Source organism: Odontesthes bonariensis, chromosome 22 (assembly GCF_027942865.1).
Source record: "Odontesthes bonariensis isolate fOdoBon6 chromosome 22, fOdoBon6.hap1, whole genome shotgun sequence".
Lineage (NCBI taxonomy): Eukaryota > Metazoa > Chordata > Actinopteri > Atheriniformes > Atherinopsidae > Odontesthes > Odontesthes bonariensis.
The window spans coordinates 17,274,815-17,296,809 of record NC_134527.1 but is presented as its reverse complement, the minus strand read 5'-3'; the positions used below and the strand labels follow the sequence as shown (position 1 = coordinate 17,296,809).

Below are 21,995 nucleotides of genomic sequence, written 5' to 3'. Positions count from 1 at the left end.
AAAAAAAAAAGATACCAAACATCAGCGTGTTTTGTGTGAAAAATACCCAGAAACATTACAGCATATCCAGCTTCTGTAAATGTGTTACACAAGTGGGCAGCAGGTCGGCGGATGTATAAGTGATGTATAAGCAATGGTTGTAAGCCATCTCTCCTGGCAGGACCATTAATCAGCATTAACATCTTTGCCATCTCTCTGATGAAAGTTTAGGTAGGTGGCACACATATCAACCTCGAGCCTTAAGCTACTTCAAGCTGAAAAGCGGCTAAAAACCACATTAAATACATTTATTTTATCTGGAGAGTAGAGGAGAGTATGTTCATTTAGTTTGAAAATGAGGGGTAGTGAACTGCGCTGGTGCTGTGAAAGTGTTGGGGTTAATATGGGTTAATGCTTGAAGCGGCAGGTTAAAGCAAAACTTTATTAACAGTCCGGGTAGCTGCTTCTCATAATTTCTCCCAACTGTACTGAAGGGCTCTGGAAACATGAGCGGCTTATATTCTCACAGGCTTACACAACTACACTGAAGTCCCGCTTGCGCACACAACATAACAGAACATAAGGTTTTGCATGGGCCCAACAGATAACTCATTCCTCTGCCAGAAACCAACAGAAGATAAAAATGATGAAGAAAGTGTCAGTGACATTCGCAAAAAAGCTCCACGAGCTCTTCTTAGCCTCCTCTCAGCTGTGTTAAATTAGGAGTGTCTTTAAAAGGTGAAACAGTGGCCACGTTTAAGCAAACAAACCTTCCCCCCCCTTTAATAAGTGGAGCAGTCACACACTAATTGCCCCCATATTGAGATCCAGGGTCTGGAACAACAACATTAATGAAGGTCTTCATGAGCCCACTTATGACATTTAGAATGTTTTATAGCAAAAAAGCCTAAATGTCAAAGACAAGGAGGGGGTCCGTGCTGCCTGGGAAGAAGAGATTAAAGAGAGAAATAAAAGAGGAGAAGAGACCACACAGCTGTGATAGAGGGGGATTAAATAAAAAGTGGAGAAGGGAGCAAAAGGATCAAGGCAAGGATTCACTGATGCTGCGTCTGGGATAAAAATCTCAACATCTGAAGACAAAGATGGAAAACAACAAGACAAAATGTGGGAGTCATTCAGAAAAGAGCGTCTGTAGAAGAAGGAAATGGGAGATGAAGTAGGAGAAGGTAAAATTATTAAACATGGCAAGACTGCAGGTGGGTTAACATTTAGACACCGATTGTCATCTGATGACAAGACGTGTCTTGTTTGCCCGCTTCTAGACTGTCTGCCACTCTGGAGACATGATCTGGCTCTCAAGATGGAGCGGGACATGGAAACTGTACAGGGAGAAGTAGCGAGGCACTGGTCCGTGTTGTTCTGGGTGAGAGGAGGCGATAAGACGTGGGAGCATGGGAATAGAGAGCTCATGAGGGACAAGGAGGGGGAGAGGAAAGAAGGGAGCGGCAGCAAAGTATGCAATGACAGAGGATGTTTTCATCGAGGGTGCAAGACTGGAACTGTGCAGTTAAGTGAAGGGATGGAAAGTGAAGGGGGGGCAGGTCTTCCCGTCCCCTGGGTGTTTAGATTAGTTACTTTGCCCACTGACATTTACAATGTCTCACACTCAGTTGGCCACCACCTGGAGGTGTTTTTTTCACAAGACCAACCTCAAAATTTTGAAACTGTTTAAATTAACATTGGGATTTTTTTCCTTTTTTCCTTTTTTTAAACATACAAAAGGATAAATGTACATGAGGCTTAAAATCCTCAACTTCCAGAAGCTTTATCATCAAACCTGTTACAGAACAGTTTGTGTACTTAAATGTGTGTTTTTATTGTAAATCGACTGCTGCTGATGTGCACACTTCACATCTGTCTGCCACATCAGGCTGTACCAACAAAATGGATTCCAAAAAATAGTTTTGGCTGTGAAGCACAGAAGTTTTCACACGAGACAACACTGTTTTCTCGTTCAAAACTGCAACTAACAAGATCCCCTGAGATTCCTTACAGTAGATCTGAAAAATCAGGGCTAGAGATTTCATTTTTAACCACAGCTGCTCTGTGAGCTTGTTATTATTCCGGCAGCTTATTGAACGTTTCTTAATCGAGTCTCCTGCAGCACTTTTACCAAATTAAAACGAGAAATACCATAGTGTGAATCTCTTTGAAAAGAAGCACATTTCCTCAAGACCCAGTTTTGGGAGTAAAAGTTAACAACAAAGAAATACATTAATTTTGTTTCCGTCAGTTAAGCCAAGGCTTTAAGAGAACAAGAACCACGGTTCTTCCATGTTGGGTTACAAAAGAAGAGACGAGTAAAGCTTGAAGCGATGTGCCGCTACTACACAGATTTTCCTTCCGATGCGCTCACCTGAAGCATGTTGAGTAGCAGCGATCTGAACTTGGTTCCTTCCACCATGAACAGCGCCATCTTTTCGCAAAGCTTGGCGGCCGTGGCGGCGAAGCTTCTGTCCGACACAGCCTTGGAGTAGATGGTGCTGACCACCTGAGCCAGCGTCTCCTCGCACCGCGCCGAGCACTGCGCCTCCTCCATGAAAGAAGCCAGCTGCTCCTCCACCCCGCTGCTGTTGCTCCTCATGCTGTTGAGAAGCTCCACCAGCCGGTCCATATTCTGTGATCTGGACCCCGAGTGCTCCACACGGGCCTCTTCCTAATGGGAGACATGGGATACGGACGTGAAGATACAAGACAGAGTTTGAACGTACGGCAGGTTTGACGACACGCTAACTTTAATCTTGCCGTGTAGCTTTTGAGTGTTGCTCGAGTTCTAGATAAAAAGAAATAAGATTGTGTTATAGGAAACTAATATGTTCAAGTGTAGGGACTCATTAGACAAAAATGAACAGAGCGCACACGTCAAGGAAGCTACCTTAAAAAAAGAATAGAATTACAAAAGTTAGTCAGCACAACCCAGTCAAGAAACTGCGGGCTCCTTGACTGGATGTATTGATACACTAGCAGCAATTAGGGTATGTTTATTAAATCCTGTTGGGGAGTCCTGTGCTGACAAATCAATCCCCTCCTGGAGTTAGCTGTAAAAAAGAAGAAGCTGAGGGCAGCAACACAGTTGGTCAACTTGTCAGTTGGCAGACAGTGGAAAACACCCAGAACGGTTAGATTGATGCTGCTTTAGTTTCTTCACCTCCTTAGTGTGAAACATGTGCTCCCCTCCCTGCCACTCTGGGTGTGTGTCAATGTGAATTTATAATAAACATGTCGACAGACGATCCGGTCCAAGCAGTGACACACAATTGTGTCTGTGTGTATTCATGGTAATAACGACGTGCATGTATTTGTGATCATAATGAAAGTACTTATGAAACCAAAGGGTGGTGGTGTGTGTACACATACAGATCAGGCCTGGCTGGCTGCCTTAATACTAACTGACAGGCACTAAGCAGCTTTTCGGTACCTTGTCCTTTAGTCTCCTCCTCAGCCTCTCCTTTGACGACTGCAAAAGGCTGATTTTGGGCCACTCCGACCGGCCCTCGCTTGCCTTCCAACTTTGTGATGGGTTGGGAGATTCCTTATTAACTGTCATATCTGGGAAGGCATTTGTGCTGGGTGTTGAGTCAGATTTTAGAAATTCATTGGGATGCCTGCTGCTGCAGTGTTGAGGTGGTCTGATCTGCTCGTCACCCACGTTCACATTCTCAGTCTCTTTGTCTTTGGTTGTTCTTGGGGGTACTCCTTTATCACCTGTAGTGTTAGTCTGTCCATGTCCCTGACCTTTCTGATTGTGGTGCCAGCGCCGGTTCTGGCTGTATCCATGATGTGGGGGTCCTCCTTGGCGCTGCCCATGTCCTCCTTGGTATTGGCGAGGTGGCCGACCAGCACTATTGCTTCTGTTATCTCCCAGTTCTGTTGAATTCTGCTGTTGTTGGGTTTGATCCCTCTGCTGCTGAGGTGACTGTTGTTGGATCTGCTGTGGCTGGTTCTTCCCTCCTCCTCCGCCTCCGCCTCCGCCTCCTCCTCCACCTCCACCTCCACCTCCACCTACACCTACACCTCCTCCTTGAGGTCGCTGCTGCCTCCTGGAATGAGAACATGTTTCAGTTAGGATCATTGTCATGGAGCAGCTGCTGACTCGTATGTGCTCCAGTTTGCCTGTTACTCACCCTCTCATAGAGGCTAACCAATGCTGTCCTGCAGATATTACTGTAACATCTGACAACCATATGAAACCACCTATCTGCAACCATCACTATCATCCTCCATCCAACTATCATCTGTTGAACTACAAACTATAAAATCGAATGCTCAGTGTCTGCTTACATATAGATGCACAGTGTGCCTGTCTTTTCCTGTCCAGCATTGCTGTGACGTTTTGCTGCACTCGCTCTGGGCTTGACAAGCTGGTGACATATGGTCCAAAGGATTAGTCACCCTTGCGAGGAGGCAACCTATTATTTCCCTCAGCTTGGAAACTTGAACAAACTTGCCAAAGTTAAGCACACCTTTTTTATCCTGATACAGACTCCATACACATACATTAATTGACTTGTGGAATGTTGCATTCTATGCATAAATATATTTCGCACCATTTTCCACAATAATAAAATGTTATAAATGTAAAAACAAATTAACACTGGCTGAACCTCTCTGTTAGTCAGCATTTTCCAGCAACTAGATAAACTTTATTCACTTCAGTCTACCTGCCCAGGGACTACGGATGGAGAGAAAAGACACACACACACACACACAAAAAGACAAACATAATCTTCAAAAAGCTCAGAGACAGTTAGCAGAATAACTTAGCCATTCATTTGAATGCCTCTGCATGTAATGAATCCAAACAAAGCTAATTTTACAGAGTGAAGGCTATAAATAACAGCACATGTGCCATCATTAAATGATAAGGCATGTTGACTCACTCAATTTATTGTGCTTATGTTTGTGCTGATAGATGGACAAACACATAACGAGGGAGACTAATAAACGCGTTAATGTGCCGAGCATTCTGTAAAACATTAAAAGGTATCAAACAATAAAAGCATCAAATTATGACATGAGCATAGCATATAATCATATTCTGCAAACATGTAAATGAACATCAGCGTCTGCACAGTAATGCTTTTGAGTCCTGAAAAATACTAAAGGTGTTGTACTATTGTCCCAAGTTAGAACAATTCAAACTTCACCGGAGAGTTTCAAATCTGATTCAAACCTCTTTGGCTTCTTTTTTTTTTATATAAACATAAAAGCACAAAAAAAGCATGTAGACAAAAGCAAAACTGGTGACCCCATTGAGTTGTGAAAGCCCTGTGGGAGAGAGCTGGATTAAAAATCGCAGAGACAGAAACGCTTCTACAAGTTCTTGGAGGTCATCAGCGAGGAGACGTTCATTCCTCAAAACATACTCACCCGTTTGCAAAGTCTCAGCGAAGTGACTTTCAGCCAAAATATGAAAAACGAGCGTGACATTTTGGAGGCTGTACACCCATGCAGTACTTTCATACTCAAAATGTCCACTCAATCACAAATAATTATGAAAGCAACCTTGGAAATGTTCTGTGAGCTTGAAAGAAATCATCATACAAGATACGTACTAGATGTTCCTGAATAAAAGCTAAACAGGGTTCATAAGAAGACAGGGTTTAGACAGAAAATTGATTTTTTTTAGTACATGCAAAAATGTAAGCGTTGCATATAAAATTCAGAAATTGAAGATTATTAAAAGCTGAAAAAAATGGACAGAAGACAAGACATCCACCAGAATATAACCAAAGCAGGCTATGACGGTATCAAATGTATAAATTACATACCAAGTCAATACATTAACAATAATCTTAAATGATAAATGATCTTAAATTCAAGGCTATATCTGGATAACTAAAATCACCTTTTCAAAGTTCACCTCTAATAAATTGAGGCTGTGTTCAAGATGCAGCTGCATAGGATTACCAAGCATCGTAAACCTTGTCTTTTCCAACATTGCTCTCAAATTAAACAAAAACAGGAATAAATCAGAGGGATAAATACTAAAAGAAATGCTCAAATGATTACCAAATTAGAAATGGTGTTACGTGGTACAACTGTGAGAGGTCCTAGTTCTAAATCCAGACATCTGACTCGATCACGAGGGCAGCAGTTTAAACAGAGTGAAGGTGGCAGATGTTTAAGTTGGATGGAAAAACACTTTATGGTTGGTTAAGAGTGGATGATGCGGCACTGGAGCTTGTTTAATAATTCAATAGTTTTGTTTCATACTTTATGAAACATGATGGTTTGTTTTGTTAGATTAGAGAATTTGCTGGTTCTGGCTCAGGTGCAGCGGGAATAAGAGGATCGGAGTGGTTCAGGGAACAGTGCCAGCTGAGTCTGATTAATGCAGCTGCAGGGCGTTTTTAACCAGTCTCCCCTCGTCTTTGTATTTAGTATTATGATGATTTCCAGGGACAGCCTCACATTAATAACACAGGCAGCTAGCTGGCCCTTTTTTAAAATTGTAATATCTGAATACATTTCATGGAGTGTGTACCTCCTCTGGCCAGGTCTGTAGTTGGCAAAGTAAATGTTGTTTGTGATGATTTTGGATTTGTTCTTGGAGTCATTGATCAAGTACTAACTTGAGGACTGTGCTTGTTACTGAATGAGTTCATGAGAGGGCACAGCAGCAAACTGAAGATTGGACCTTCACAAACAACGCTCCAAAAACATGCAAATCCACAGTTCAAAATCCAAATAAGTATACTTCCAACATAATGGAAGTCTAACAAAATGGCAGCTCTTTTTTTTTTTTTTTAATAAAATCAGCAGATTTGTTGCCAGCATCATCAACAGATCAAAAAAAATAAACGCCTGCCTTTTCCAACACCCTTCCAGTACAATTCCTCCAATTTCATGATGGTTTTAGAGCTGACTTGATTAGTTATTTAAAAAAAAAAAAAAAGTTAAAATTCGGCTCGAATGAACAGTGATTCAAATATTTTTCACAAATCTTTCAATATATTGGGGGCTTGTCAATGAATTACCTGAGTAAAAAAAATGGATAAATGAGTAATGAAACTGGGAGTCATTTGGATATGTAACAGTAGGTGCAAGACGAAACAGTAAGAGAGAGAGAGAAGCATCCAGTTGTATTTCTTGTCTTTTTTTTCTTCTTTTTTTCCTCTCAAAGTCTTCATGTGGTTCTTGCCTTGTCTGGCCCCTCAGCTCCACTCTCTTGGGGAGGTTGGGAGACAGTTCATCTTCTGCCTCTCCTCCCTTAAACTGCCCGCATTCATCAATTTATAACCGCCCTACCTCAGTTCGAGCTGCACCGGCTTGACAAGTTTTTAATAACGTGGCCAGTTTAGGCGGCTCCCTTTTCTCCAGAACGGTTTGAGGTCATCTCATCGTGCACTTACAGGCTCCTAAGGTTGAGTAGTGCCGCGTTTACCTCAGCTGCTATAAAGTTGTTGGTCAAGGTTTTAATATTCTATCAATGTTCTTAGTTCTTACATTTTGTAGGTTATGGTACATTTTTAAGCATTAGCCATTCAATGAACTGGATATATTTTAACTGCTTACCGTTGATGCTGTGGGTTCAGACTGTAGTTAACAGGAATCAATGCAGCATGTAATCCAACTTAAATGTAACTTTATAGCATTAATAGCAGCCTCGCTGTTTATTGATGACTGAGTTATCAGCTTTGTTAACTTTATGACGTCACGGCTAAACTGAACATTCCCCCTGCTGCTCTACATGAAGGCTTTTTCTACAGGGCAGGACATGGACATTTTCGTCACTTTTATGCCATCATTCATACTTAGCAAACATTTCTGGTCACAAACAATGACCTTCTCTGTCTGCAGGGTGAGAACAGAAACTTATTCTCTACCATCTTCTTTATTCAAACAAATTTGCCCATTTGCATTGCAACAAACAAACTCACACGTTGCTCCTCTAAAAGTGTGTTCGTGCTTGGAGTCGTGTAAACTGCCCTCGCTGCCCTGACAGTCGCCACAGGTGAGGTCAAATCAACAAGGACCAAATCTCTTTAAGGATTAGAAATTCAGAGCTGCTTGGCAGAAATAATGAGATCTGTCTGTCTAGAAGCTTTATGCGATTCGCAGAGAGTGGCAGTTGTTCATTTTGTTAAGCCGTAGACTGCCCAGAGACCCAGAGTTGAGGAATATGACATCTCTGAAAATTCACCGGCTCTCCACAGTTGCTGTTAGTTTAGGCTCGCTCTAATATTCATTCTGCTAATCTGCCGGTGACACGGAGAGGTGAAAGTGAGCGTAATAAAATGTTAATCATATTTAATGACTGTGAGCTCTGCAGTGGTTTGAGTGTTGACCATCGATCAGTCATATTACTGCCAGAGTGATGTTTGCATTTGGGATAAATGATGGAGCTACTGATTAAATTTAATCTCACAATATCTTGTTACTTTGAAATAGAGCCGACTCTGGAGTGATTACCCATCTAATCAAATGACACATGACTTATTTTCTTTGGTTTGATGATTACAGGGTATTCATTAGGTCTAAATGAGTGTTTAATTTTGCCTGACAGGGTCCCACCTGTTTAAATCACTCTATTTTCACCTCGCGTCCTTCTTAATTTGAGGATTTGATAGGGAAAAAAAAAAAGCATCAATTATCAGCGGACATCTGGATGTTTTCTTGAATAGAAGAAAGGTCAAAATGTAAGCAGGTCCCGTTTAGCTCTCAAAATCTTGCTGTTATCACTAACCTGGCTGAGACTTGTCGTTTTCCCCCCGGGCCAGAAGGCAGAAGTATGGTTAACTGGTCTTGGGTGAAGTGATCAAATGCACTACAAGCAGGAGAAAAGGGTATGCCACAATGCAGGTGATCGGGAAGGTGGAAGAGATGGAAAATGGATGAAGTAGATGAAGAATGGACAGTGGTAAAGTGGTAGAAACATGTGTAGAAAAAAGGAGAATTTTCATAGATGAAATAAAGGGAAAAAGCAAAGCAAAAAGGGGGGATAAAAAAACAACTACAGATTGGTAACGTCATAAAAATAACATGAACAGAATTACAGGAAGTCTAGAAGAATGCTATGGTGACTAAATGGTGAAATTTCTTGGCAGATATGATCATGGGAGGAGGCAGGATAAGGATGATCAATCATGGCAGCTACTATGTGCGAGTGAACAATTCATGGAACCATTGGTTGACCCAGACTAGAGAATTGATTGACCCAAGGGAAGAGAAGCCTGCAAGCCAGACAGTCGATAAGATGGCAAAAGCTTCACAGACCACAACACGCTGACTTAATGGATTGAGAGGGAGATGGGTTTCGACTGCCTGGCTGAGCATTTGCATTACTAAATCTTAAAGATTCAAAAGCAAAAACTCAAAGACGGACTGAGAGTGCACACACATGTATTCAGAATCTTTGATTCATCATTGTCTTAAATAAAAAGCAGAAAAAAAAAATATGGTGCTTCGTGGAAGATGGAGTACAAAATTATTATTGTCCTGTCCTGAAATATTGAGATTACAGCTGGATGTATCAGTGATGGGCAAGAGTCTGAGGCTGTGTTCGAAACCGCATACTTCTCCTACTACTCCCACTACTCATACTAACTTTTTGAGTTAGTATGCGAGTTTGAGTAAGCGAGAAGTTCCCGGATGCATACTAGATTCGCCGAAATATTGGGTATGCATCATGAGGTTACTACTCGTACTCAAACTACCCAAGATCCAACGTAACGTGACGTCACCGATCGTCATTTCCTGTCAAAACGGCAGTTTCAAGCTAGCTACAACGAGGGTAGGTTCACTTCCTGTTTTCAAAACAAAAGCATCAATTATATCGTAATGGCTTTCCCTATGATAAAAGGCTACGGGTATTTTATTTTGTGAAAATAACCGGAAGTGTGTCGCTCACTACGGCTAGCTTTAGTAGCGTCGAATTCGTTGCAACAAAATTGTAAATAGCCGGTAATTTGTCAGATTTTCAACACGTTGGGGATCTAAACGACTACTTTCTCACCTGAAAATGTTTCAAATGTTGCTAAAGTTTACAGAGTTTAGAGCTTAAAGGTGGGGTATGAGATGTTTTCTGGAGCATTTTTTATCATATTGTCTGAAAACCTCCTCACGACCCCATTGCACCCACTAAAATAGAATGTTTGGAAAAAAAATTATATTTTAGTCCATTGTAGAGGGTGTAGCAAGAGGAAATGTCTGACCAATAGAAGTAATGATGAGAGTTACTTCTATTGGATTCTGACATGCCAATCAACCGTCAGCCCCCCTCACCCCTCACCCCTGCGCGTTCACAGACTCGTGACTCGTTCATGTGTTTTGAAGGCGTGGTTTCGAGGGGTGGGCTGAAGGGAGAGGCAAGGTTGTGTATTTTCAAAAATATAGCTTGCAGGAACCGTTTTTCCAAGATCTCATACCCCACCTTTAATTGAATTCAGCTTCAGGCCGGCTGATTTAGACTCGGGCAGGAGCGAAATGAATTGTGGGTAAACGCTCTGCATACTGTCTGATCGATCAGTATGCCGTATGCAGAATGGAAGTATGCAGTTTGCAAGTATGTAGTATGTAGTATGTAGTATGTAGTATGCGGTTTCGAACACAGCCGTAGTCAGGGAACTGGTGGACCACTGCGTGGCATGATTGTAGATTTTAGGAGGACCAGGAATATGCCAAACACTATTTCTATCTTGGGAGAAGAGGTGGAGGTGGTGGAGGACCACAGATACCTGGGTGTTCACCTGGACATTGTTGATCTTATTGGCATTCTTTATGTTTTTTCATTATACATACATTTTGCTATCTATTGGCGAGGGCAGTATGGTGGTGGCAGTGCCACCTCGCAGCATGATGATGACAATTACCCACAGCACAAGCAAATTTATTTTGCCACCTGCAAGGTACATTTTTGTACCAGAACATAAAAATACATTTTTGTCACGGGGGTGCATCATTTTTCCTTCAAAGGTACAGTAAGAAGGTAGAAAAAAGTCCCAGTTTTCAGTGGACAGTGCTTGTACCCGACTGGAGAATGCTGCATCTGGCTTTGCTGCATAAATGCAGGCCCCCCACACACACACACTCACACATTTGTATCATGAAGTTGAGGGTTAATTGTCATTATCATGCCAATATTTTCCCCTCACAGTTGACATTTGTCGGCTCCTTTCCTAACAATAAGGTAAGGAGCTGAGATGTTTGACCAAGCAGGCAGCCTTAGTGCTTGATGTTAAAATCATCAGTCTTCAGGTGTAAGAATAATAGAAAAACTATGTTGTGGACAAAATGTACTTTTTGCAAGAAAGACTAAATACAGTCTAAAAAGCTCCTCAGTAATTAGGATAAATTAAATGGTATGAGGAAGGAGCTCCTTCCTTGCCCCTCTTCTGTTTTGAAGCAGAAAGCAGTAAGCAGCACATTCCAGTAAATCACAACTAATTTCAGCCCTGCTTGACGTGCCTACTAAAGTAGAAACACATGCACTACCTCCCCTTTCTTTTCCATCCTGCCACAGCCAGCCTACACTTTTCCTTTACTCAATCTCACGGTCTCCTTTTGTTTTTCTCGTTCGTGTGCTTTGTTCAATACAGCCCTCATGTTTCAAACATGCAGTCAACTGATCAATACTTTACTTCCATATTTCATCATCTCTTTCCAGCAAGTTTACTTCTGACCTTTTCTTCCCTTCACCCTGCTGGGTTGATGTATCACACACACAACTGAGCACAAAATATAACACAAGTTTAATATCTGTGGTTTCTCATTACTGCCTCTGAGCTACTGGCTGTGCTCTGTTCGGGAACATTAACCCAAGACAGCCTCGACATAAAAGGATTACAGCGGCATGTTTGATAGACAAACAAATCTAGTTAATGTATTTGATGAACACGCATGTTAAGCTTAATGAAGATTAGTACGGAGTAATGGCAATTCTGGCTGTGTCAACTGCCAATACTTTATTCATACAAAGCTTTTTATAGATCTAATGGCCATGTCTAAACTACTTTTTATAAAAAAAAAACGGAAACATACTGAATACCAACTTTATCATCCTCCTACTTGACATTCCATATATCTCCACTCTCTTCATTTCTGTCCTCCAAAGCTTTCTCTGTCATTTTTAAAGGATGTGAAAGACTTCAACAAAATTCTCCCAGATGATTGATTTGGCCAGTTATGGCAAAATGCTTCATAATAAAACTTTGCATCTGCTGATACTGTAGAGCGGTCAGATCCTTAATATATATATTTTTTTACCCCTTTTATTGGTCCTGCTTTCCCCGTTGCTTTACCACGAATGTGATCCCAAAACATGAGAGGTGAATGGTAATACACTTGCTAGCTCGGTGTTGTAGCTTGTTGATTCATCTGCATGGAAAAACTTCGACAGTCTCCATCAAACTGAAGCAAGTTGAAGGTTTGTAAAAGGGAAGCGGCGAGTGCTCACATTTCATGTCTACCATCAAAAAAGTCTTTGAGGAGATACGTTACAGTTTTGTGGGATTATTATGCATTTAAGGAGCTATACTATGTTTGATGTTTTTTTTTCCTTTTCAGTTCTTCAAAGACAGATTTGAAACATGTTTGAGGCTTTGGTTAATGTGGAGGGAAAAGTCACTGACTCAGACAAACGTTAGGCATGCCTGTGAGAATTTCCATCAACCCATTTGCTGGTGTTGAAGATCAATCAATCAGGTTTCACTTCAGAACAAATGGTAAAAAAACAATTTATTCTTGGTGGCAGAATAAGACTTCACACACACACACACACACACACACATACATACATACATACATACATACACCAGATATAGAAACACACTCAAGTGAAAAACCTGGATTCAAGCTGTAAGATACAAAGTAAAGTGTGCTTGGAAGCAAAGTGAACAAGAAAACAGAATGGTCTTTTGTTAATATTTCCAGTTCACAAAACAAATAGACTGAAACCCAAGCACACTGCTGTTGGTCCAAGTTCATATTTTTGTTCTGTTCTTTTTGCCAGGCCTGCGCTGCACCCATCAAACATAAACACAACAGCTCTGGAGAGACATTAATATTCTCTGCACTTAAAAACCGGGATGAAAGTGCTTTTGTCCATTTGGTTTAGATACAATTTCCTCTTTTTAAACCACAAATACAACCAAAATATTTGCTCTTAGCCTGTCTCTTAGCAACTGAAGAACAGTTTTCCAGTGACATCAGGGCAGGGAGGGAGAGCGATTTTTTCTTTTCTTTCTTTTTTTCTCTAAGAGCAGAGTTTTGGTTAAGTCAAACTTTGGTGAAATTAGATTTCACAGCACACAAAAAAAAAAAAAAAAACTGGTCTGAGTTTTGACCTTTGAAATAGGACAAGTAGCAGTAGTGCATGTTACAATGGAGGACACGTAAATCCATCATCGGAAAAAAAGTTGGAGTGAATACTGCAGGCTAACTCGAGTGACTAGTAGAAATTTTGTTGAGTGACCGTTCAGTTTGAAAAAAACCCTTCAATGTCTCCTTGCTGTTTTTCTTTTCCTGTCTGCAGTGAAGTGTGGAGCCTGCATTCCTGTCTTGACATTGCTTTGGCTGGGGGAGAGATGTTAAGGCTACGGTCCTTGTTATGCACTGACAAAACACACACACACACACACACACACACATTCCCTCTATCTGATGTAGGTCTCTGTGTTGTGTACATGGATGAAGTGCTGAGCCGCATCATTACCTTCGGTCATTCCTCCTGCGTCGGAAGAGCTTTTTGGTATGTGCGATCTCGGCCTCGTTAGGAAGGGGTGGGAAGACCTGCGAGAGACAAATCATAGTGTGAGAGACAGCTGCTGCCAAGCCAAGAGATTTATATCACTCAGTGGAGGCGTGTAAATGTACATTAGAACATGTACACCCCCCCTTTTTTTTTTTTTTTTAAATGAGCCGTTTTTATAGCATGTTTACATCTTTGATTAAATGACTGGATAAAAACATTTCCACACCTAAAAGGTGTCAAATATCACGCTCGTTTCCAAATGATGATTGCGCTATCACCATAAGTATTCCCATGGTAACGCTTAAGCTAAACTTTGACTGAAAATTCCCCAATTCTGATTACTTGACAGATGCGGACTGACAGGTGTGTTTAAAAATCGCTCCCTCGATCACTGCTCTGTAATTTGCTCAGTAATGAGCTGAGAATTCAGCTTTGGACACTTAAATCATTGCTCACAGGTGTAGAGTCCCACAATTTTAAATCTCTCATCTGTAAAATGGAAGGCTCCAAATTATGACAATATTAGCAGAAAAGCAATAAGCGCACTCTAGTCAGTGAGCCTTGTTGTGCCTTTTCTTACATGAATGCAGCAGCATTACGCTGTCGGAAAAATGAAACGAGGAAGCTAAGCCAAAAATCATCTGAGGTTGTATTTTTCATGTAAGCGTTTAAAATATAATGAGCTTCACACTGGAATAACAAAAGAGGAGAAAATGCGACTAGAAACTGCATGGACAATAAATAGATGGGTAGCATTGTCCATCTCACATTCTTCTTCATGGAACAATACGTCTCTGTGTTAATACGCCCGTCCACACTTCTGGGATAAAAACCAACCTGAAGGATATCATTTTTTAATCTTCTTTCACCGACTTATACGCGGAAGAACAGTTTTTGGTCAGAAGTCTACAGACACTCGATATGAAGACATGGGGCAGGGGGATTATACAACATACACCTTTAAAATAAAGGGAATCAGAAGAGCTGGTGCACACTTTTTCAGTTACTGTGGATCTTCTGGCATTGATGACATAAAAATCTATACATTCAGGGTCAAAAATGTAAAAACAGCCGTTCACATTATTCATTCAGTGGTGCTGAAAGTTCCCTAATGTCTTTTGACCTGCCAAGGCCGCTTCACGTCCTGTTACAGATTATGATTGACTGCAGCTGGTAGCTTCCCTGCACATGAAAAGGTTTTGTTTGACAGCACTCACTGGACCAGCGCGCATGTGGTACAATGGGGGGGGAAGCAAGGAGCTCAGAACAGATCTGAGTTAAGGATTGCACATTTACACAAGTCTCCCCGGGGCATTTCTAAACAAACTGCAAATCCCAACATTTAAATTTTTTTGCATGGAAGCGCATTTTTTCGGAACTTGTAGCCACTTTGTCTGAAAAAAGATCACAACTGTCTCTGCTAAGAGGACATTTGTCCCGGGGCTTAGAGACAATCCTGGAACAACCAAAGCAAAGCTCTGCCATAAACTGGAAGCTGCTGGAAGTTTTACATCACGTGCACTGAGAGGCTGCTTTCTCCAAGTAACACGCTCCTGGTCCAATTTGGATACCTTCAAGTCCAACTAAATTTTCTAGCTGCCCACATGGACAAGAAAAAAGAAAAAAAAAACGCTGCAGGAGAAATGTTTTGTTGCCAGACAAGACAAAAATGTTTTTATTTGGCCACAATGATCAAACGTATGTTTGGAAGAGTAAAGGCGAGGCATTTCAAGCCAAGAACACTGTTCCGGCTGTTAATTACAGTGGTGGAAGCATTATAATCTGGGGCCGTTTTGCTGCCAATGGAAATGGTTGGAATTGCCCAAAGGGGATGGAATAATGAAGAACAAGTAATACATTAGAAAGTTTCGACATTACCTCAAACCATCCACAAGACAGCAGCATTAAAACTGGTTGTGAAAAGCAGAGTAATTTAACAGTTTGGGAAGGGTGTTCCCATAGACTTCACCTCTATTATCAAAAATGTATGGACTGTGTGTAAATGTCAGGATTGTGGCAGCAAACAAACCTAATTGAACTCTGATAATTCTGCCCAGAAGAGTGGTCAGACATCCAAGCAGAATTCTGACACTTGTTTCAAGCTACCACAAGCATCAAGTCAAAGGGCAAGTTGCTTAGAAACACTAAAAAAAAAAAACTAAAAAAAAACAATGTTTCCATGATAAATAAAGTAAGCTTCCAACCCTGTGAAGCTTAACGTTGTACCCGTGTAAAAACAGGAGCCGTCGCTGCCACTTTACTAAATGAGCTGCTCACACAAAAGTTTCAGGGTTGGTAATGATGCCTAGCTGTGAGAGACCTTCCATCTTGGTCTTGTTTTGTTCAACCTGTCCAAAACCCAAATATATTCAGTCATCATAGTGTTAACAATATAACGTGGTGGAATCCAGCACCATTCTCTCTTATTTATGGCTGAATTGCACTCAAGGACTGCAAGGATTTCTTTTGTTTTCAAGATCTAAAAGCTGGCCAACCCTTTTTAAGTACACTCATTCCTGCTTGACAGTTTGGCAACAGGAATTCTCAGGTACAGACAGTATATTTCATGAAACCAACAACAAAGAGGCAACATCAAAATACAGTTTTTATGTAAATGAACAACAGACTGTTTTTATTTGATTAAATCTTTGCCCACTAGTGGCAGCAGCATTTGTATTTATGATCGAATACAGTCTCTTGGATATGGACCCTTACTTATACAGTTTGCCTCCTCTGAAAGGAAGTAAGAAATCTGTCATCCATAAAACATCAGCCCTGTCCATCAAACAGCACACTCTCCCCTTTGCTCATCATCACTGTGTGCTGTTACCATGGCTACGGGAGGCCTAGGACTAACTCTGTTGAGTAAACATGCAGTTTGCAGTGACGAACGGTGTTGTGAGAAGGATGAGTGCATAAATGAGCCCGACTATGAACAGCTGTGCACACAGTGACATTTCCAAGACACAACACATGAGCGAGTCAAAAGAGAGCATCAAACTTAATGAAAGTCAATTGGTGTTAATACCAGTTATTTATCAGGAAGGATGTACGCGCTGACAGTTGCAGGCTGATGCAAAGAAAGTTCAAAATGTTTCACTCTCCACCCAACACATTGTGCAAGAGAGCGGCCACAGTCTGTGAGGACATGCAGCTCAGTGCAGTGTTTGCACATCATTCTGTTCCTTTCATTTTCATGACAGAATCACAAAAAAAGCTGAAAATGACTCATTACACAGCACATACCTGGACGGTTGGGGCATTTTTTCCAGCACCACTTATGTTTTCACAGTGAATTTTCAGTTTCTATTTGCATAAAAGCTACATAAAGTTGTAGTGCATTCTGTACAGCTGCAACCGGGAGAAAAAAAAAAAAAAAAAAAAGGGGGATTATTTCTACTGTGGCTGAAAAGTAAATACAGGGCGGGGGGTTTGTTTGTTTTTTTAAATGTAGACTTATAATGCCATTCTCAAGGACATCATACAGACCATACACCGTACATACAAAGCATTAACACAGGTTTTTTGCTCGCAGCAAGTAGAACACTCATATTTTCTCTTTTATAAAAATACAATGCACATTCAGAGAACCAGAAAGCTTGATATTTGACACTGATGTTCTAACCTGCTTCTCTCAGGCTGGTGGGGGATGGTTGGATTCTGATCCAGATGTGAGAGGCAGATAGTGTAAAAGTGTGTATGGACACAAACTTTCGGGCTCTCACATGTGGATCACATGTAATTGTGGTATATATATTATCTGTCAAGCTTCTCCTCCTCCCTGACTTTAACTCTGTACAACCAGAGCAGTCAGACAGAAAGGATTAGGCAGGAGCAGAGAAAAGAAGAAAGAAACTGAGAAACCGTTCCATCTTTAGCTTCTGTACTTTTGCTCTAGGATATCATTAGCAGTAATGCTGCCTTCAAATGGTAACCAGATGACAGCGAGTACATACACTTAAATGCACACCACACATTGCTAAAAACCCTTTAACTTTTTCAACATTTGTACTTTGCATTGTACGACAAATCTTAAACCTCCAGTGCGTTTCACAGTTTATGATGTAGAAACATGAGAGGGAGGAAATTAGATATGTAGAATTGGATAAAAGAGGAGAGCACTGTGTGTGTGAACATGCTATCTGCAGGTAGCAGCCAGTGCTGGGTAGATCAAAGAGGGCCATGAGCTGTCCTGGTCCCCAGCCAGAGGATCTCACCTCGAGACAGGCAGCATAAGTGATGTGGACGTGACAAGGATGGTGGGTGGGGTGGGGGGTGGGACTAGGGCTGGATGTGTGTGTGGGAGAATGGCAGAAAGCTGATGGAAACAAGAAAAAGTTTTTTTTGTCTGTGAATTTGCATTTATTTGTGTATTTGGAAGACAAATACAGATATAGGAGTTAGGTTCCTAAGAGACTGTGATATTTCTAAACAGCTTGTACGAGTGTGAGTTGTTAGTGTCTTGCAAACGAGGAGGTTAAGACAAACCTCTTCATCTCATCCGTCTTTAGTTTAAAGTGGCACTTAGACCAAAAGGTAGAGCCTTGTTTAATCTAAAGGGCTGCGTCAGTGTGATGGGTTGCTGCAGGAACAGATGAGAATGTTTTTCAGAGCATTTAGGTAGAGATTCAGGAGCATCCTTCAGAGTGCAAAGTACTGCACAGGAGCAACACTTTTATTCTATAAAGTTAAAAAGTTATGACAGCAATAGTCACTTTATCAGCCATCTGAACCATCACAAGGTGAAATATTGTGTTGACACTCCAAAGTCACCTGACGTCAGTTTGTGTGTTTGAGTTTGTGTGTGTTTTACAGTCATCGACAAACAAGGACATTGTTGTTTAATTCAACCTTGAGGAACAAAATTACTTGAAGATTGGGAAGGATATGTGGTCAACGCTTTCAAATTAAACAAATTATGTTTTGACAAAATAACTCAATTTAATTTAATCTTTCATTTTAATTCAATAATTCGAGGAAAAGATGAGAAGGTTTGCGAGTGCCGTTTGATCGTTTTGGAACCGATGATGAGGACTGTGGCGTCACGATGGTTTGACTGGAGTAAGATTTTTTACTGTGGGTAGTGGCAGCGAATCCATGTGGGGGAAAAAAAAAAAAAAGTTTTGGAGCCTCGAAAAATGGTTATCATACAATATGTCAACCAAAAAAAACCCAAATCAAAATAGTTTGACATGAACGACTCGAGCTGAGGTGTGTCTTTGTGTGCGTGTTGTATAATCAGCTTGGGTGTGCACCTTGAGAGGAAGTTGACATACCCTGTAGCATTCCAGGAAAAAGAAAAAAAGAAATTACAGGTTACTGGGAGAGGCTAACAGAGGGGATTTGTCCTTTTTCAATCAACAGCACGTAGCCACGTAGCTCCTGACCAAAAGCACAGCTTACTGGAGCTTGACACTAAAGGAAGATGTAGCTTTTAAAAGGACTGACCCAACAAGTTAAACCACCTAAAAAGATTTGCTGTAAGGGTCGTGGACCTGGCTCAAATCCCGCCGTTGATCCGTTTATAACAATCACGCTGCTTTAGTGTGGCAGGGGTATAAGTGGCAGGAAAGGAAAGAAAGGAAATGAGAACAGCTAACAAGGATGGAAATGTGAAGAATAGAAACTGGAGAATAATGATTAGCGAACTTTCTCTGCAATTCCTCAGAAAGTGAAGTGCATGCTTTCCTGCCACGTCTAGTGGGGAACAGTTTTGGTATGATGCTCAGTTAGTCAGTCCATTGTTTCTCTGAGCTTATTTATGTTGCAAGGGCCGTCAGCCAAAAGCAATAAATTCAAAACTGCCCCAGGGGTGGCATTACTGGACGGGTTGTTGAGAGCAGAGGAGAGAGCAAGAGCAAGACTGACAACAAGAGAGACCGTCAATGCAAGATAGCGAGCGCGTAAAATACAGATAGGGAGTAGAAACACATCTGATACCGAGCCAGGAGAAATAACGCTCCTGTATGTGTCTATGGAGAGATTAGATTCAGCTTTTTTTCCTTGCTTCGGAATGTACGACCGAGATAAAATGCCTTGATTTATTAGACACAGGTATGTGTGAGTGTTACCACAACAATTTTCTTTTTTTTTTATGACGAATTCAAGCTGTAGCTTCTTCAGTCTTCAATAGTTTGTATTCACCAGTATAACACAAAGCAGATCACATGAACACACAAAGCAACAGACAAGGAGAAGAAATACCATTGAAGCTTTTGTTCATCACTCACAGGGATGCCAACAACAGACCTCTGTGCATGTGAAACCTGCTGCTGCAGCAGTGGTTACTTTTTCTATTGGGCTCAACTGGCTCTTTCTGCCTTTTTTCCCCCTCTGACACTTTGATCCCACAATGGCTCCATCTCCTGCCAGACCACGAGTTCTTTGATGTGCCTGTCTATCGGTCGGTGGCCCTGTCCTCAGATCTCTTATTAAATGAGACGTAGATGTCAGGACCTCACATCTTTGTCTCTTATCGCAGATCACCTGCTGAACCTGACAGTGGCAGCTCTAAGTCTCTTCTGTACTGTTGGCAGACACCAGCTGCAGACTTAAGTTACAGTAATCATGAAACAGAGTCAGAAGGGGGGTTTGGGGGAAAAAATAAAAAAATACACTTAAGAAATTTTAATGGTATTACCCTGAGAGATCCCGAAAAGACCAAGGTGTGACTATCGGCTGTTAAACTTGTATGCAGAGCTCATCTATCGAAGTAGGACTACCACAACATAATCCTGAAAATGCCTGCAATTCCTACAGCTCACACTACTTTTAGCATCCTATGGTGCCTCCTGTACACTCTACCTAGACATCACTCAAAAATATTTCAATTAGTGAGAACACATCTCACGCAGATAATCTTTACACTGCACGTGTGCACGGCCAGGTGCATTCAGAGATGGCACAATACTCATGAGTGAACATCTGAAGAGCATGGCCATCAAAGTTAATCAACTGACGCGGGCCAATACAGTGCAAATAAATAAATGTTATTCATCAATCTCCCAAATAAAGGTATATCGAGACTTAATAAAAGGATTTGCCTTAATTTCATAGAAACGGAAGTGTATGAAATGCAAATTCAACAGAACAATACATTTTTTCTGCACTCTGGTAACAGGTATGCCACAAATAGAATGTTTCTGTCTGCCACAGCCCTGTGAGGAAATATTAGGAGGGAAATTTGTATCAAACAAACTGGAACTTGTTGGACCTGCTGAAGGTTCAAGCATCAGACAAATTGTGGGGATAAATATGGCATGATGTCATGATAAAATGAAGCAAGCTATGTTTCATTATTAAGCATTCCACCAAATTACAACTGATTATTCTTGGGTGTTTTATTTTTATTTTTTTACCTCTTACATATTCAGATATTCCAACCGCCATTCAATATAAAAGTCGGTAACTATTATCTAATATCATGTGGAACAGGTCACACGTTTCCCCAACGTATCCTGCTGTCATGCATGTACTCAGGCCCCCAGTGTTTCTCTCATGCCAAGATCCCAGAGCACAGCAGTGCACAGAGGTGATTAAGCCAGTATGTGAGTGGTTAATAAATCGTAGGAGCCAATAAGCAGCAAGAGCAGAGACAATAGCAGGAAGTGACCAAAGGGAGGGGGCTGCAGGTCACCATGACCCCCTGGATATTGTTCTGCTGCCTACCAACATTTGAAGGATGGAGGGGAGGAGTGAAGAACAGCATAAGGAGAAGAGGGAGGAGGCATGATGATGACAATGATGATGAGGATAGTAGGAAGAGGGCAGGAAAAAGGAAACAGCAAATAGGAAGAAGCAGAGCTTGACGAGGTATGGGATGGGACTGAAGATATGACAGAGACAGATTTCGGTGAGCGGGAACAAACAGAGACGGTAAATCCATATGAGTAACTACTGTGAGTGTAATGCAGGTCTCAAACAAACTGACAGCTGACAGACAGACCACCAGAAAAATCCCACCCCGCCCCAGGCGGCCCTTCACAACCAGAGTCCTGCTCTGCGGCACGTACACTTCCAGACAGAGGGGCCAACCAGTCTACAATATCTCAGCTCCAGACTCCTGCTTTGTTCTCCTGTTGCAGGGCTTTGTTCACAGAGCAGAGACCGGATGTCTCCTCAGTGACCAGCCACTTTCACCCTCTCTCCCTGGTCTCACTCTACCCCTCGGCTCCCTGTCTGATGCACCTCATTTTTCATGACATGTTGAATAGTCCAACTGGCAGCAAGGAAGCAAAACTATTTTAAAGTAATGGTTCCGTATTTGGCAGTCTTAGCTGTGAGTTAAGACCAATACCACTCA

At 41.5% G+C, this 21,995-nt stretch overlaps 1 protein-coding gene across 1 annotated transcript in view; it reads right to left on the bottom strand.

Moving 5' to 3' along the window:
* ctif (CBP80/20-dependent translation initiation factor) overlaps positions 1 to 21,995 on the bottom strand; it is a 58,684-nt gene that overhangs the window by 14,174 nt on the left and 22,515 nt on the right. The window contains exons 8-12 of the mRNA XM_075455100.1: positions 13,655 to 13,731; positions 8,690 to 8,770; positions 4,003 to 4,040; positions 3,419 to 3,951; positions 2,357 to 2,656 (exon numbers count right to left, since the gene is read on the bottom strand). Of these exons, the coding sequence (XP_075311215.1) occupies positions 2,357 to 2,656; positions 3,419 to 3,951; positions 4,003 to 4,040; positions 8,690 to 8,770; positions 13,655 to 13,731 (1,029 nt within the window). The remainder of the gene's footprint in view (positions 1 to 2,356; positions 2,657 to 3,418; positions 3,952 to 4,002; positions 4,041 to 8,689; positions 8,771 to 13,654; positions 13,732 to 21,995) is intronic.